At 40.9% G+C, this 17,512-nt stretch overlaps 2 protein-coding genes across 11 annotated transcripts in view; both read right to left on the bottom strand.

The window, feature by feature from the left end:
• The window catches only part of pawr (PRKC, apoptosis, WT1, regulator), a 33,245-nt gene extending 30,944 nt beyond the window's left edge, over positions 1-2,301 (bottom strand). The window contains exon 1 of the mRNA XM_072453666.1: positions 1,739-2,301. Within this exon, the coding sequence (XP_072309767.1) occupies positions 1,739-2,263 (525 nt within the window). The 5' untranslated portion in view covers positions 2,264-2,301. The remainder of the gene's footprint in view (positions 1-1,738) is intronic.
• A 6,461-nt stretch (positions 2,302-8,762) lies between these two features.
• ppp1r12a (protein phosphatase 1, regulatory subunit 12A) overlaps positions 8,763-17,512 on the bottom strand; it is a 43,100-nt gene continuing 34,350 nt past the window's right edge. For 4 of the 10 annotated variants that reach the window (XM_072453655.1, XM_072453662.1, XM_072453663.1 and 1 more), the window contains 11 exons: positions 16,513-16,603; positions 15,627-15,803; positions 15,398-15,542; positions 14,999-15,120; positions 14,801-14,866; positions 14,024-14,040; positions 13,872-13,935; positions 13,677-13,781; positions 13,547-13,594; positions 11,937-11,987; positions 11,345-11,552 (listed from right to left, as the gene is read on the bottom strand). In XM_072453655.1, coding sequence (XP_072309756.1) covers positions 11,415-11,552; positions 11,937-11,987; positions 13,547-13,594; positions 13,677-13,781; positions 13,872-13,935; positions 14,024-14,040; positions 14,801-14,866; positions 14,999-15,120; positions 15,398-15,542; positions 15,627-15,803; positions 16,513-16,603 — 1,024 coding nt within the window. In that variant the 3' untranslated portion in view covers positions 11,345-11,414. Of the gene's footprint in view, positions 10,241-11,344; positions 11,553-11,936; positions 11,988-13,422; positions 13,451-13,546; positions 13,595-13,676; positions 13,782-13,871; positions 13,978-14,023; positions 14,041-14,800; positions 14,867-14,998; positions 15,121-15,397; positions 15,543-15,626; positions 15,804-16,512; positions 16,604-17,512 lie in introns of those variants that run through there. The other 6 variants (XM_072453659.1, XM_072453656.1, XM_072453661.1 and 3 more) reach the window with 6 other exon arrangements.

Below are 17,512 nucleotides of genomic sequence, written 5' to 3'. Positions count from 1 at the left end.
TCGTGACAATTGACTGCATGTCCCTTCTCTCTCATCCCCCATTTCACACTGTACTTTCCTGTCACTAAAGCCAACGGGGCCAACAAGAAAATGTAAAGAATATGACCTAAAAACTCCATATAAAGTAGAAAAAACATCTAACACTACGAGTTGGGATGTCACGATTATTATGTTTTTTCAGGTACAACATAATCGTAAGAACCAGAAAATTATAATCGCGGAATTTTAGCAGAAGTCCGTTTAGTTTGATCTAGACAAGAACAGGATTTTTTTTTTTTTTATCTAGCCGTTTTTGCCAAATTTAACTTTATTTTGTCTTACAGAAAGTTAAATTTCGTAAAGCCGGTCACAAACTTGAGGAAAAGTAATGTTTTTAGACCACGGGAATGAAAGAAAATGAAATATTTCACTGTTGTTTGGTCACAGTTGCCATAATCGTGAATAATCATTATATCGTTTATTCGCACAATAATCGTAACACTAAAATCTGACATCGTGAGATCCCCAACTATGAGTGTTGTCAAAGTGTTTCGTGTCTAGGGCTGTAAAGCGACTAATCCTTCAAGAAATAGTATTGTATATGCTGTATTAGTAATATTGTTATATGCAAGAAAGTTTGCTGGAGTTTAGGAAGAGAAGTGTGAGTTTATCAGCCCTTTTTTACATAATTAAGACACTGCATCTTTTTTTGTGTGAGCATGTGATACTTCATCATTCTGAGAGCTTATCCCAGTGTTTCTTTAGTTAATTACAGCCTGGAGGGGGACAATATGTCACAACGCAGACAATATCGTGACTGTTGTTGAAGATATGCAACATTTGAATACATATATAGTTTATAGTAATGCTGCAAAATGAGCGGATTAAAAATGAATATTAAAAAAGGTTATGTGGGACACAGAGATTTCACATTTGTCAGATAAATTAACCTCAACTGATAATTCAAACGGTAGCTGTACCCGAACGCTTCTGTCCTCTGTGTGATGCTGACCCTCTGTAGTTTTGGTCTCTGATGTCCAATTTACCCAAATAATAAGTAGAAACAAGCTCTGCACAGAGGAATATCAGATTTAAAATTCCGCCTGGATTTTCTCTGTTAATTAAATACATGAATGAGTGAAGCTGGTGTCTGGAGGGGTAGTCTTGTTTGACACTAGCTTGGGCATTCGTTTGTTTTGGACAATTACTCATTAAAAGCTGAAGTTATCAACATAAAATTAGGTTTCGGGAGTTGTAACAAACCAAAAAAGTCCAAGTGGAATCTATATGAAAGTCCTTATTCCAGTCCACTTCAGTTACAGAAATATGTGGTTTTGGGTGAGTAAAGCTAACTGCTCCTGACAAGTTCATCTCCAGTAGCGCTGATGAGGACAAATGTCCCTCTGTGGGCAAAATACATTGTACCTAAACCTTTGAAAGTGACGTATTTTGTCTTTTATTTGCCTTTTAAGAGGTCAGATTGTGTTCAGTCTTCTGATAAAAAAGCTGTTATACATAAAGAGAAATATGTAACCCACTTATTTTCAGGCAAATCACCCATTCTGACCCATTTTTCTGCAAAACCACAAATAAACAAAATGCCCAGGAATAATAAAAAAGTAAAAAAGTAATAGACATAATATCATCTGACTCTTGTTATCAGGAGGATGCCCAATGCCCTAATCCCGTGCCCACTTGTTCAGCTGAATATCGCAGGTGGCAGCAGCTCCAGTGCCACCGGGGCCCCGGGGGGACTCACCTCGTTGGACGGCATGCTGACGACACCGGTCGACCTCCGTTTCTCCCGCAGCTTCCGCTTCTCGATCTGACCTTTGCCCTTCCGGGCGCTGGGGCCGGCGCTCTTCTTCTCCTTGACTTTACGACCGGGAGACGGACTGTCACTCCCGTCGTTGCAGGCCACGGAGGCGGAGGAGCCGGAGGGGCCCGGGGACGACGCGCTCGGGGCTTCTGCCTGCGCGGGGCCCTTCTTGAGATTGGGCCCCTGCGCGGGTGAAGTGGGTGAAGAGGGAGAGGACGGAGCGGGTGCAGTGGGTGGTGCTGGTGGCGGTGGTGTTACTGGGAGGCTGGTGGTTTCTAGGCAGTTCCCAGTGGCAGAGCTCCTGTCCGGGTTGTTATTAATGGCGTTTGCGTCCGCGGCTGCCAGAGGAGCACCAGTGGCGGCGGCAATGTCCCCCAGCATTTTGGCTCTCATTTTCTCCCGTTTAGCCTTCCATTCCTCCAGAAAGTCCGTGGCTGCGCTGGACTTAAACCCTCCCGTAGCCATAAATATCGCCCTTTTTTATATTGCGTTTCGAGCGTGAAGTGTAAAACGCGTTGGTTTCCTTCTCGTCTCCTTCTCGTCTCCTTCTCGTCTCCTTCTCTCTCGTCCTAATCGCGCCGCATTCCTCAAGTGATTAACCGGCTCTGGACAGGTACAAGAGGAAAGAAAGTCATTAAAGCGCGGCAAAAACTCCACTTTTAACGTTCAGAATGACTCTTTTAACGACGTGACATGCGTGGGAGCGTCAAAACAAACAAGCGAGCCGCGCGACATTTGCGTTAAAAGTTCTCAAAGTTGCGGTGTACTCGTCATAATAACTTTGAATTTCTTCCCACGGAAACGCAGACTGAATAAAGTGCGTTAAACGGTACAAACGCCCCGGGACGTACCTGTTCCGTGCCGCTGCCAGTCCACGACGCGGCCAGGTGTGTTGTGCCCACGGGCCTCCGCGCTCACGTACAGCGTCGTCTGCCACAGGAGCGCGTGCGTCCGCTCCGCGCTCTGTCCTCTGCCGCCGGAAACTACCGAAGAGTCCCGAGGAAAGCCGAACGTCGGGTGGAGGCAGCCGCTCCGAACTTTTGGGAGTTGCCCTCGTACTGTAAAGGCCAACGTACTTTTGTCAGGCTGAATAAACAGTGTGTGTAGTAAGGAATTGATTTTGTGTCCTTTCATATTTTTTTTATATTTCTCACTCTCGATGGGTTAAATAAAGACTAATCAATAAAATAAAATAATTGTACTATATATCACACAGAGTGGTATTTCACCCCCAATTTACTACTAAGTTACTGCATATTTAACGTCTCGTACACTCCACATAAAAGTATCTCTGTGGGAAATATATATAGTCGTGTCAATTTGTGATGTAGAGCAGGAAAAAATATGAGAAATATGTCATCAATACAATGTACGCATGCTGAACATATTTATTTTTCTGACAGTAATATTAATTTAAGAATAGAATTGTTTTGTCTTATAATTTCATTTGTTAACTTTGTTTAGATTAATCAAGCTTTGGCCCTTGTTTACAGTGTGGTAACAGTTGTGCATTTACTGCTGTCCATGTCCAACCAGGAAGTAACGTTATACACTTTACTGAAATGGTCAAACTATAGGGACAACAATAGGCAAGATCTTTAGCAAAATCCCCAGTATAATTACGTTGACTCAGTTTTAATGAAAGTGGTTGTCTATAAGAGTGATGATTTCACTCAAAGCTTTATGTTGGTGATCGGCCCACACAGATATCACCAATGCAGGAGTGGGATTAGTTTATCTAGAGTCTAGTCGAAACATTGTGTGGATTTCTTTCTCTGCAAGGTATCCATGCAACACAGAAACATATTTTTAACTTACCCACCATTTCATTTATATTTTAGAATGTATTGTATTGTATTGTTTTAAAATGCATTCTATTCATACTTTGAATTTCAGCATGAAATGACTCATTTGATTTATCCACATTTCTGATATTCTCAGCACGTAAAGATCTGCAGTGCTGTTAATTGCACAACAGGAGCTGAACCTTTGTGCATACGAGTGTTGGTCAATGATTGAGCTCCCACACAGATCCACAGACCCCTGAGGTCCAGGATGACTCATTCAATCTACTGCTGCAGTGACCAGGGGAAGCGCGTGTTTGTAACTACAGCCGGCTGAAGTGTAGACGTAGGCAAGATAGGCACAATAAAACAAGACTGACAGGTCTATTTATTCTTCCAATCAGATACTTCTTATATATATATATATATATATATATATATATATATATATATATATATATATATATATATATATATATATATGTGTTCACCCAGTCCAAATGTCATTGTACTTAATAATAAATTAATTATTGATTGCCACAACATTTATCACGAGCACATTCTTGCTGTTGATGCAATATATATAAGAATAGATCATTTTATTAATGTTGTTTTGAAAACACAATCAATCACACCAGATTTCTAGGGGTGGCACTCTGAATTGAGTTCTACACATGAAGCAAGAGTTTGTGAAGACAAAAATCATAACAATTCATCTTTCTGGCAAGGTTAGCAAAAAACTGATTAAAAATGAAAATGGAAAAATATAAATATGCCTGTGCATTATCTAATAATAATAATAATAATAATAATCTTTTCACATTTGTCTGACATGTGAACACTCAAACCTTCATCAGATTTCTGTTGGATTGAATGAACTTGAATATAGTTATCCGAATACTTATACATCCCACCTCTACTTATACAATAAAGTAAAGGCAGGTTGTTTCTCTTTTACATTGTATTTTCCCTACTTAACATGCACCGATCAGGAAGGATATATTCATGTAATGGACCTCATTATCACACGTAAATGATCCCATCTGGAGATAGTGATCCTTGTTGGCAGGTAATATGTGAACATGGTACATTGTGAAGAAGTACTTCTGCATACCTCTCTTAAATGTCAACAGTATTCTGCACATATCTGATCTCTCATGTGCTGTTACCCATAATGCATGGGGCCCCCTTCTTCTTCTTCCCATAATAATTTAAACATGGTTGAGGCGCTGGCTGCTGTAAACCCATTTCATGCCACAGTAATAGCACTGTAACTTATCTGAACCGAACGGCAGATTTGTTTGCATTTTCCTCAGTGCAGCGACTTTTGGATGAGTTTATTATCACGGCCATGAATTTTAATAAGTGTAAAAAAAGCTGCCCGGCTGCCTGGCTTGTTTACCTAAAATTCCAGCACCAAAACCAAGACCAAACTCAGACATTCCCTTGTTATCTCTGTGTGTGCCAGCGCTGTTACAGATGATAAAGGAGTGGGGTGCCTCCTCTGAAAATAAACCCACAAGTCTACAGGCCCAGGTCACATTGCGGCATAGTTAGCATATTTGTGTCGATATGGCTATTATAAAAGAGGGGAAAGAAAGCGGATGGTGAGCCAGGACTGTTACGGAGTACTTTTTGTTCTTATACCTTTCATGAAAGTATATTTGGCTTTCAAGTATCTTCGGTTGACTATAAGACGATGAAGATCTAGAATAAACAGAAGATTAAATGAAATAAGAAAGCCAAAAGCCCAAATTAAGACCAAAGCTACACATGAACTAAATTTGTACTAATCTAAACTTGAACTGGACTAAACCAGAACTGAACCAAGTCAAACATACAAAGGTTAGTCCAGGGCTAAAACAACCAGAATAAGATCGAAGGGGTTATCAAAGGGTTTTAGTGAGGATTACGAAGGAGTATGAACGTTTATTATATCGTTTGAATGGCGAAAGCTTTCATAACACAGCAAGGAATCATGCTGCATTTCATTTTTAGAAGATTGTGTCATGAATTCAGACGGATCTTATCTTATTGTTGCAGATTAGATTGACGAACTTGCCGTATTAGATTTAACTCCAAAAGTCCTTTCAACTGACAACAATCATGTCTTTGTGATTGAAAAGTGCCACCACTTTTCGCACCTAAAAGCAAAATCACCTGTTTGTTTGCGTCGACAAAGGAGACATTGTTGTAGAGATATTTACAATCAACCAGGGCAAAATATGTATATTATGACTGCAAATTCTTCTGACTTGCTTATGGGCATTTAATAATGATGTGAAGTTGCACTGTGGCCAGAACTAACCCACAATAATGAACGACTGACTCATGAATAACAGACTAAAATTTGCTCTGAACAGAAACAGGGTGAACAAACTGTTACATTTCCGATACAACTGCAAACACTCCTGGAATAACACAAAATAAAGAAAAAAAAAACCTCTTACCATATTTTCCGGACTACAAGTCGCACCAGAGTATAAGTTGCACCATCCAAATATGCATAATAAAGAAAAAAAAATATATATATATATAAGTCGCACTGGAGTATGAAATGCGGTTGCAAGTGTGAAAATAACAATTAATATCACATATAAGTCGCTCTGGAGTATAAGTATATGAGTATAAATAAAAGTATAAGACCAAAACTAAGAAAAAAGGTGCAACTTATAGTCCGGAAAATACGGTAGTATCATTTTAGAATCATTGCCTTTTACCGTCTAGTCCTTTTATTGTACTGATTATTGTATGTTCATTTGTTATCTATAAATAAATATCAATACCCCCCTTGCCCAGGTTTAAAAAGGAAAAGGATAATTGCTAGTTTTCAAATTCAGGAGCCTCAAATTTATATAAATATCAACAGTGCTGGGACATAATGGCCACTCATGCATTCACACGTTTTCATTGAGTTCGCATCAATGTTTGAGTCAAAAGCTATTTAAAAAGTACTTGTTCAGCTCCCTAAAATCATGCCTCCGTGAAATTGTTTACAGAAGAATTCAAGTTGCCTAATGTTTTTCTTTCTTTTCACAGAGTTGGGCCTCGTGAACAGAAGTGGAGAAACACTGTACTTGGGAAGAAGTAAACGAGATTTGCTGTGATGGGTGACATGTCTCAGCTATGCCACGTGCCCGTCTCTCTTTGTGACGCCAGCTTGCAGTGTCCCATCTGCAGGGTACCATCTGCTCGGGACCGTCCCGGGTCAGCATGCAGCCACCTCTCTCCACACCTCTGCACACACGCTCTCAAAGTCACACAATGTCAGAGTGAGCAACTCTAACAAGGGAGTTTTGGGACTGAACTGCCTGATGTAAAACTAGGGGACAGGATGTAGCAGGACTAAAGTGTCAAAGTTCAAGTTAAGTTCGTTCTGAGTGATTAATGAGACGAGACAGGTGACATTTTGGATTGTGTATAGTTAGATAATAGAACCTTTATTGTTGTCCCACAATGGGGACATTCCAGTGTTGCAACACATATTATTAACAGAAGTGGAATAATAAAAACTTCCCTTAAAAATATGCTTAAATCTGCATGAATATATTTAAATCTAGTATAAATGTAAAATGTAAATATTAATAATAGACACATTACACTCTTATATACAGTAATAATTCTAATAAACACAATGGAGCTAAACATAACTCTTTGCTCGTGTGTTTTGTAAGAAGGGTCAAATGTAGAGGACAACAACAAAACTTGGATGTCTTTGGACAGTGTGAAAAAGCCTGAGACAGTCTTGGAAAACACAGGGAGCACATTCAGAATCATTTATCTCACGACTATAGCCCAAGAATCTGCTGCTGCATCTCTGTATCTCCCTCTTTACTCACTCCTTTAAATCAGCCTTTTCTTTTCAAGAGTGTTTGTCTTTGTTTCACTGACAGACTCGAGCTGTCACTTTATCACAATGCCTCCATTTGTCATTGTTTGTCATGCGAGAGGATCCCTGCTGCTGTCTGTCCTCGGCTCCTCAAGGGGTTTTGCTCATCCTCTGTGTCTAAGTCAGTGGGTTTAAAAGTGCCACTGGGAAAAGGGAGGTTTGTTCAGGATTGTTTGCACTTTATGGTGGAAAAGAGCAGGAGAGATTGGGCCAACGACAGGATCAAATGTGCTGACAATAAGAGCGTGTGCGTGACAGCAGTTGTCAAGGATCCTGTTACTTTTTTATGGACATATTTCCAACCTCAAAAAACACAGAGCGTCATCACAAACCACAGCCACCACGGACCATCATTCAGCACTCTGGCTTTTCTCAAAGTCCCTGTGGCATAGTTGTCTTTTATGTATGCATTTTCCTCATTTTTAGTTTGTTTGTTTATTCTTTATTTGCCAGGGGACATATTACATCTTAACCTTACAATAAAAAAACTGTTCTGTGATTTAGCTACAGTTACTTTCTATCTGCAGTCTCTGCCAGGTGCGCACACACTAAAAATACACATTAATAAGCTCAATAAAATAACAATTCACCATTTTAAATACATGTGTTTATAAATACATCGTGTTTTTTTTAATAACAGCAAGCTAAAATTGTCGGACAAATAAAGGTGTATCTGGTCTTATTTTAACTTCAATTACAAATCCTTAAATTGTTTCTCAACACAAGACCCTTTTTATAGCATTGATTGTTTCATGTTTTATATAATGTTTTAGACAATGATTTGTGGCAAAATGCAGTGCTAAAATCCCTGAATGAAAGACATTTATGCTGGGATTTGGGAGCATGCAGGAAACATTATTTTCTTCAAATAATTGTACTAACCCTGGACCTTGTTGCCAGGGCGGGTGAATCATGCCCAGGCAATTATGAGATGGCTCTCCCTGGTTTTATCTTCACTTAAATTCTCAAATTCAAGCTACAATTGAAAGAGATTATCTGAAGGAATACATCATTTGTGAACATTGTATTCCTTTTATCCCATTACTGATTACAACTTCATATACAGTATAGCTAGTTAAAGCTTCAAACTGAGTTTGTGAATGTGACGCCATCTGCTGATGTGTTTCAGTAGTGTGTTTCAGGATGAACACCAAATGTAGAAAACATAAAAGGATCTCATTTTAAGTCTGTCTTTTTTATATCAGAAATGCTGGGATATGTCATCCTCCTCCACTGACTCAATGTGTCTTTCTATTTGCTAAAAATGTGTTCAAAGCATGCAGACAATGTGGAATCTTTACAATGTACAACTTTATTTTAATGAACTCTTCAGTGGTTGGTAGTCACAGCACAGCTTGCATGTCATAAGCCACACATCTATTTTGCATGAAAAAACAAACACAAGTCTAAACCAAAGTAGATGGTCATCCATCCCCAGTGACTTTCTTTTACTAAAATATCCTTAAAAAGGCCACTGAAATGCATACAATGATTTACATGTGTGGAATATTGGTGGCATCAGCTTAATCCTGACATCAGGAATCCTCACATGGCATTGACAGTGCATGAAGACATTGTAAAAAAGACTGGGTTAGCAACATCTTGGCTATAATACTACAGCTTTAAAATGGAAAGAAAACAAAGAGCCTTCTTCCAAGACAGAAAGTGAAATGTAGAAAAGCGCTTATCTCACAATTATGTGAAAAGTTACTTAAAACCATAAAGCACGAAACATAGCTGCAATCTCCTTAAGAGAGGCTCTTCTGTTTGTCTCTAAATAATATAATTAAAACACACCTCTTGATCTCTGGAATTTGTATAAGTTTAATAGTAACAGACGGGAAAGCTAAATGCATGCCATGTGCTGATCTCAAACAAACACATACAGGTATATACAGCATCACTCAGTACCTGCTAAAACAAGTGAAGAGTATAACTGACTACACTACAAACTTAAAATAAAAAAGGGCAGGAGAGCGGGCCATGGATGTGGTGGAAAATCTACTTGTGATGGACTCATAATTAAAGCATTAAAAAAATAAATGCATATTGCACATACAATGAAAGCTTAAATTCCACCAGTTTTGCCTCAAATTGCTAAAGCAAGAAGTACAGTTTTCCCTCTTGGAGGAAGGGGGGGGGGGGGCTTCCTGCGCTGGGCGAAGGGCGGAGGTGGCACTTGGAGGGCACACAGGGAGACACAGGGGAAACTGCACGGCAAACAATGCTTACAAAAAGCAAAAAAGGAAACAAAAAGATACAAATAAGAGATTGTGGCACAAATAAAATCAGGTGATGAATAATATCTGTTCTTCAGTGAGAGCCGAGACGGGTTGATGCAAGTGTTTTTTTTCTACAAAATAAGGCTTATTGGTTAAATAGTTTTTCGGCTTCCCCGCCCACAATGCTTTGACATGCTCATCACACAAGCATTTTCCGTTGTAAACTCAGTGATTCGTTTGGGAGCGTGGGTATGATGTAGATTTGGAGCAGAGGATGTATGGAGAATGGGCACTGCAGCTTTGAGCAAAGGGAGCTTACGAGTTGTGAAGAGTAAATGAAAAAAAAAAAAAAAAGGAGTCTTGTCTCTGATGTCTGTTGCAATTAATATCTAAATGTGCAATTCCATTAGTCACTGCGAAGGGGGACTAGGGGTGCAGAAAACAGGGTGGGGGTCCTGCTCTACTTTGAAAGCTTGCTAATGACACGAATGAGCGCTCCATTCTCGTCCTTTAGTCGCTGGTTGTCTGCTTTCAAGTCTGGGAGCATCTGAAAAGGAAAAAAAAAGGGGAAAGAGGGAAGGGGAGAGAGAAAGACAAACTTAGCTTAGACAGGTCTGAACAGACAGTGGTGTTTAACCAGTCAGGCCGGTTGTGCAAACTGTTAATTGCACTCTATTTCAGTTGCATCATGTTTTAACTGGCCTCCTTTGTAAAATCACATCCTTGTGCCATGTCGAGGGAGAGAGCAGAGAGAGCGAACACATCAGAGGCCAAAGTTCCTCAGAAAGCCATGCACACTGGCTGCACACTGGGCAGTCACAAAAACAAAACCACAAACGGAGGTTCTTTGACACTTTTCATCATCATTGTGAATGTAAATCCTTTTGCTACAGTTATTATTTTGTTTTATTGAAGCAGAATACGCCTTTGTGGCAACTCCAAACATTCAATATACCGAATGTTAGTGCAGCTCAACCAAACGGGAAGATGCAAAAAATGTGTATTTGCAGATACAGTAAAACCGAACGGGATAATACAAAACATGTTATACATTTGAAGGGATTTTGTTTATACAGTTTGGTGGGAAATTAAACCCAAACACTTTGATTTATATTATTACATAAACAAAAAAGGTTAAAAAAAATACTACATTGTTGATGCAATCGGTTTTGGATTCTTCCCAAAAGCAAAATGCAAACGCAGCAACTCAATAAACCTGTCTGTGCATGCACTTGGCTCAAGGATGTGATGATGTCAAATTAACTTATGGAAAACTATTTGGGAAACTCAGCTGGGGAAATCACACAAGTTCCGTCTGAGAATTTGGGCCAAGAGTTCATGAAGCCACTTCATGCAAAGAAGCCAGAACAAAGCAAACTGTAAAACTGTGCTCTCGTTTTGGAGCCGCACAAGAACAGAGGACACTTTCTTTTACGGCCCCTTCCCTGCATCATGCAACTCTTTAGGACGAATTGCAGATATCTGAAAAACGTATTGGTAGATCACGGAAAGAAACGGTAAAATGAAAGTGTCCTGTCTGAAAAAGACTGTCTCCCCATTTTAAAAACCAAACGCTCTGGGGAGGTCAAGCGATCAAAGAAGGGGCACCTGTGGCGGGAGCACCTGCCTGTCTGTGCGCGGGGCAGTGAGAGTATGATGCATGAGAAGAAGGGTAGGGTTGGGGAGGGGAGGAAAGAAGACCAAGAGGAGATGGTGGTGCTTTAGAGGTCGACGCTGGGCAGCTGACTGCAGGCGGACTGCGAGAGCTTGGCCACCACACGAGACAGGGCCCGGTTCTCAGCCTGCAGCCGCTCCTTGACCTGCCGCAGGGCCTGAACCTGCTTTACCTGGGGGAGGTTCTGCAGGGAGGGGTAGTAACCACAAGACAGGGCCATAGAATGACCACAGAAGGCAACAGAATGGAAATAATGGAATGAATTAATGAAGGACAGGACAAGAAAGAAACCCATACAAAAACAGAAAAGAAGAACCAGAGGAGGAAAAGAACAGAAAAGGAAAAGTATTAGACTATGGGGGCAAACTGACAAAGTGCGTTTGGCAACACATGAAACTTGTACATAGAGATGCATGACATACTGTAAGATCTAATCATGACACACAGAGAAAACCATTAATTCATTCATTCATTAAATCAAATCTGTCAAGTTATTATATAATTTAACTGCACTTTAAATATATTCAAAGATTCAACATGATTCCTTGATAAGATGTGTGCGTAATACCTTAAGTTCCTCCTCCATTTCAGATATCTTCCTTTCTAGAGCTCTTCTTTCCTGCGTGACGGGAGAAAGAAAACTCATTATTGAAAGTATTCAAAACAAAAAGGTGTTTGTTTATGTGAGGTAAAAGTGTAGGAGCTTTGGAGTCACACACACAGTCAGTCAGTCAGTCAGTCTCACACACACAGTCAGTCAGTCAGTCAGTCTCACACACACAGTCAGTCAGTCAGTCAGTCTCACACACACAGTCAGTCAGTCAGTCAGTCTCACACACACAGTCAGTCAGTCAGTCAGTCTCACACACACAGTCAGTCAGTCAGTCAGTCAGTCACACAGTCAGTCAGTCAGTCAGTCAGTCTCACACACACAGTCAGTCAGTCACACACACACAGTCAGTCAGTCAGTCAGTCACACAGTCAGTCAGTCAGTCACACAGTCAGTCAGTCACACACACAGTCAGTCAGTCACACACAGTCAGTCAGTCACACACACAGTCAGTCAGTCACACACACAGTCAGTCAGTCAGTCAGTCACACACAGTCAGTCAGTCAGTCAGTCACACACAGTCAGTCAGTCAGTCACACACACAGTCAGTCAGTCACACACACACAGTCAGTCAGTCAGTCACACACAGTCAGTCAGTCACACAGTCAGTAAGTCAGTCACACAGTCAGTCAGTCACACACACAGTCAGTCAGTCACACACACAGTCAGTCAGTCAGTCACACACACACACAGTCAGTCAGTCAGTCAGTCACACACACACAGTCAGTCACACACAGTCAGTCAGTCAGTCAGTCAGTCAGACACACAGTCAGTCAGTCAGTCACACACACAGTCAGTCACACACACAGACACAGACACACACACACAGTTGTGGACACACACTCGTGAACACACACTCGTGAACACACACTCGTGAACACACACTCGTGAGGTGTGAGCAGACAACAGCCAGTTCAAGCTAAAGGGAGGTGTGAGGAGTTAGAAGTGTTCAGATGCATGTCAGTGATGGAGATGATACCTTCACATGGGAATGACAAGGATTACAATTAAAATACAGGGGGTGAAATTAAATACAAATGTAAAGAATTAATGGGTTCAAGAAATACATTTTTGTAATTATTTTAACCGGGGACAAAAAAAATAAGTGAGTTTCTTGCAATGATCTTAAGAGTTAAAATATGCCAAATGAATAATTATGATAATATGGATTAGGATTGAGTGACGTAAAGAGCAAAGATAGATTCCCACAAAACAACAACAATGATTACACAAAAGCAAGTGCACATACACAAACACACACACACACAGGAATACACGTCGGCTCTATGTTTGTGACCACACTGCCTCAGAGGTTTAAGACCAGTGTAGAAGAAGGTGGCAGTGTCCCGGGCAGAGGAGCACTAAACGCCCCGTGGAGAGGGCGTGTGCAACGTGGCAGCCAGCAGCAGAGACAGTCTCATACAAAACTCAAACTAAGTCATACCCAGATGATATTGGGGTCTGCTTGTGACCTTCAGACATAAATTCATGGGGAATGTTACACTAATGATCGACAGTGACCACAGGGTTACCAGTGCGGTACAATACAAGGCTCGCTTTGTCATTACCCTTTTCTCAATCTCCAGCTGCGACCGGTCAGCATATCGTTCTTGCCTCTGCAACAACAGAAACGGGCTGTTGACACGTGTATGTTCAGTCACAACACTGAAACAAGCCAGGCCATTATTATTACTGCACCTGTGTGGCCTTCTCTAGTTGTAGCTTCAAATCCGTCAACTCCAGGTCTGTGTCCCGAAGCTGCGATTTCAACTTCTCGTTCTCAGCCAAGATCTGCTCATAAAGCTGTAGGAAACATCACGCGGAGTAGATGAGTGCGTACGTACGACATGATGCAGGGGTTTGACTCAAAATGGGGAATGGTGAGATTTATACCTTTTTATAGTCGTTGGCGTCATCTCTATCGTGTCGGCTCGAGTACGGTCTTCGACTCTCGTAGCTGCAGCGGAAAAGAGTATCGTTACGGTCTAAAGATGAACTGCTGGACAGTAGTATTCATTTGTTTAAATCATTAAAAAAGAGCTTACCTCGACAATCTGTCACTCTGCAACAAAAACAAAGAGGTCAAATGAAAAAAAAGGGTAACAGAAAATATGTTTCAGTAACAAAAGGTAGAGTTTGCATAGGAGGAGTTTCTCAAATTTGTATTATTTTTTTCCCACCACGCAGTAAGCATCATGTCAGGGTATGATTCTTATATGTTAACTTATCAATTAACTAAACACTTAACCACACATTTAGTCATAAAATCAATCAATAAATCAAGGTTCGACTTTGAATATAACAGGATTATATAGAAAGAATTTAGAATTTTTTTCTGACGTTTATAATTGTACTTCCTGGTTGAACATGAATAGCAGAAAGCACATACAACTCGGGTTAGCGGCTACTTAGCAACCTTACTGTAAGGGTCAAAACTGATGGCAATGATTTGGCACTAAAAATACAAAGCAACGCCTTTATAGTCTTAAAAAAAACACAAACTGTGTTTCTAGTGTGCATAATATACCACTTGACTGACGTAAAACAGAATATTTAACATAAGTCTAATTAAGTGAAGCAATAATAATAAAACATAAAAATCTATAAATGCACTTTGAGCAATATCAGGCTGAGGTGACATCGTATAGTATTAAGTATTAAGATAAAAGACGTAAAAGTGTCAGGATTAAATCACACCAAATACAAGATGGCACAGGACTGGTCGATCTAGCAGTTTGACAGGAGGGCAGCCATTTTAGAGTCAGTTTGATCTCTACAAAGGCGCGCGTGTGCGTGCGTGTGCATGTGTGGGGGGGCGTTACCTGCGAGTCTCCTTTGGTGCTGCCTTCCTCTGAATCAGACTGCCGCTCCGGCTCATTTTCATCACCCTACAATTAAGACCGCGGACACAAGGGTCAGTCAGATCAGGTCTCCGGGTGTTCAAAGGCGGACATTTGTCAAGGTACACGACGTTCGAGAACAACGTTATGAATAATTTAGGACATAAACGACTCCCTCACATCTTGGGTCCAGAACGAGACACCGGTGGATCGTCGCTTCTCTCGGGGCCGCCTGCGATCCCGTATGGAGCGTGGTTGAGACTTGTCCTCCCCGTCTTTGTCCTCCTCCTTCTTCTCCATTTCTAAATCACAAAACAACGGTTGAACCGATATGTGAAACATACTAGATCTTGAATATATGCAGTTAATGGAAAATTATAGATTCTCAGCCATTCATCGAGTAAAATCTTTCTTCCTCCAAAGTCTGGACACCACTATTTTTGTTGTATTAAATGGCAACTATGAAGGTTTTTATTATCCATGTTCAATTCAATGATTTAGTATTGACGGCATTTCATTTCGTCTTAATAACACAAATAATCACAGTTGAAACTCATTGTAAATGTTTCTTGAGACTACCTTTCTCTGCGTCTCTGTAGGAGCGGCTGTAGGAGGAGGTGATGCCCGTCAGACTGTTGGGTCTGTTCAGGGAGCTGGAGTAGGACGAGGTGGTGCTGACTGTTGAAAGGCTGGAGGTTGAAGTTGAGGATGGAGTTCGGTAACGCTGGTGGGGTAAAAAACAACAACAACAAAACATTACAATGACCATCAATTTACACCGCTTCTAATATTATAGCCAAATGCTCACCTCGTCAAGGCTGCGATACTTGGACCTATAGTCCTCCTCCTTCGTCTCCGTCTCCTTCTTCTCCTCCTGCTTTTCTTTGTCCTGTTTCTCCTCCTTCTCCTCTTCACGAGTTTTTGTTGTGGGACGATTTTTGCCTATTGTTTTTTCAGCTTCTTGTAGATCAGTCAGAGTAACGCCCTGAAAAGTCCAAAGTATGCGTCAGTCCATAGTACACAATATGTGGGCTTTCAGGCAAGTACACCAAGTAATTCAAAGTGGTTTACAGAACAAGGTGGTCAAAGCACGATACAAACAAATATGATTACATGTTTTAACTTTAAAACGGAAGATAAAACAATTTCAGACTAGGGATGTAACGATTCAGAAATCTCATATCTTCATACGAGGTGAACTGCTTGATGCGTTAAAGCTTTTCATATTTCACGTGTGAGATTATTCACTGCATAAACAAATGTTTCTGCATCTTTACAGCAGGTGAAATGTTTAGCCAGATTGACTTGTTGGAAACACTTACACGGTATTGACCACCGTCTGCTCTGTCCAGGCACGCGCTCCGTCCTGGGGCAGTTCTCTGTTACTCTGTCTGCTCAGGGGGTTGCCACGACGAGGCTGCAGTGCCGTTTTAATGTTGTTTTTCAGTGCATATCTCTCATTTTTGCATTGAGAAGGATGGAGACACGTGCATGATGCGTATCATGACATTTAAGATTTCAGTCAAACGGAACTGTTTTGAGCCTAGATTTGAACAACGGAACATTGGTCTTCTTGAAGATGTAAGACAGGCCTCTCCCGGCCGCTGTTTTTTGCAACATTGACATTTCCTCACAGTGGGGCCAATAAATGTTATCTTACATTTTTGTGAGTAATAAAAAAGGTGGCATCTAACCTGTGTGGACCTTCTGGACTGTCGAGCTTGCCTGGAGCGAGCTTTTCTCTGGGATTCAGATTCCTCATCTCGTACTGGTGTTAGATAAGACCTAAAAAGACAGAAATATATTAAACCAGGCAGTGCACAAAATGGAAGAAAACATTTACACCAAGAGCATGAGAGGTTATTGTTGTTGTTGTTGTTTAAGTTTGGTTTAAATGTTGTTTGTACCCCATAGAGATTCTTGTAAAAGCAGCATATGGGACAAAAACCCGAACATTCTCTCCAATTAGATTTTTAGAGCAAGCTTAAAGGCGGTATGGACGATTTTTCGGCGATTTGAGAACGCAGGCGGAAGTGCGCATGCGCACTCCCCCGTGCGGACTGATACAACACACACGTGCGTTTGTTTATTAGCGCAACGGAGCGCATCACATCGCTCGTCTCCCGTAGATTTCTGTCCACTTCTGCGTCAGCTCGAACTGTCTTTCTCAGTCTTCATTTTGCCCCGTACACTGAGGGAACTATATTATGATAGATCCATGCGCTTAGGCACGCGGAAACGTGAGCACAAACCGCACGCGGCAGCAGGTGAGCGATAGGTGCGTTTCATGATTGATACGTGGCAGGACAAATGATTTATCCACGCCACGAGGAAATATGATAAAAAATTTGCTGAAAAAAATCGTCCATACCACCTTTAATTATTGAGTTCACTGCAATGTTGAGAGAATGCTCACACACTAAAGGCCGAGTCGATATGCCTGCGGAACATGTGTCTCACGTCAATGGAGTAAATTGTCAGACTGATTAATTCTATGCGGTGCAAACTTGGAGTAATAATATGATTATTTTCTAAAACCCAAGGATACAATTGTTCTTTTTAAGAAGTCACAAGTTTTTCCACGCACTTTCAGCTTTAAGAGCGAAATCCTATTAGCCACAGGAACGAAGAAACATATTTGGTGCAATGTGGAGCCTTGACCTTGGGGAAAGTGTTGCTCCTGCACATCTCCCT

This window comes from Eucyclogobius newberryi, unplaced genomic scaffold (assembly GCF_026437365.1).
Source record: "Eucyclogobius newberryi isolate DKJ021-1_F unplaced genomic scaffold, fEucNew1.0.hap1 SCAF_2, whole genome shotgun sequence".
Lineage (NCBI taxonomy): Eukaryota > Metazoa > Chordata > Actinopteri > Gobiiformes > Gobiidae > Eucyclogobius > Eucyclogobius newberryi.
This window is presented reverse-complemented; position numbering and strand designations above follow the sequence as displayed.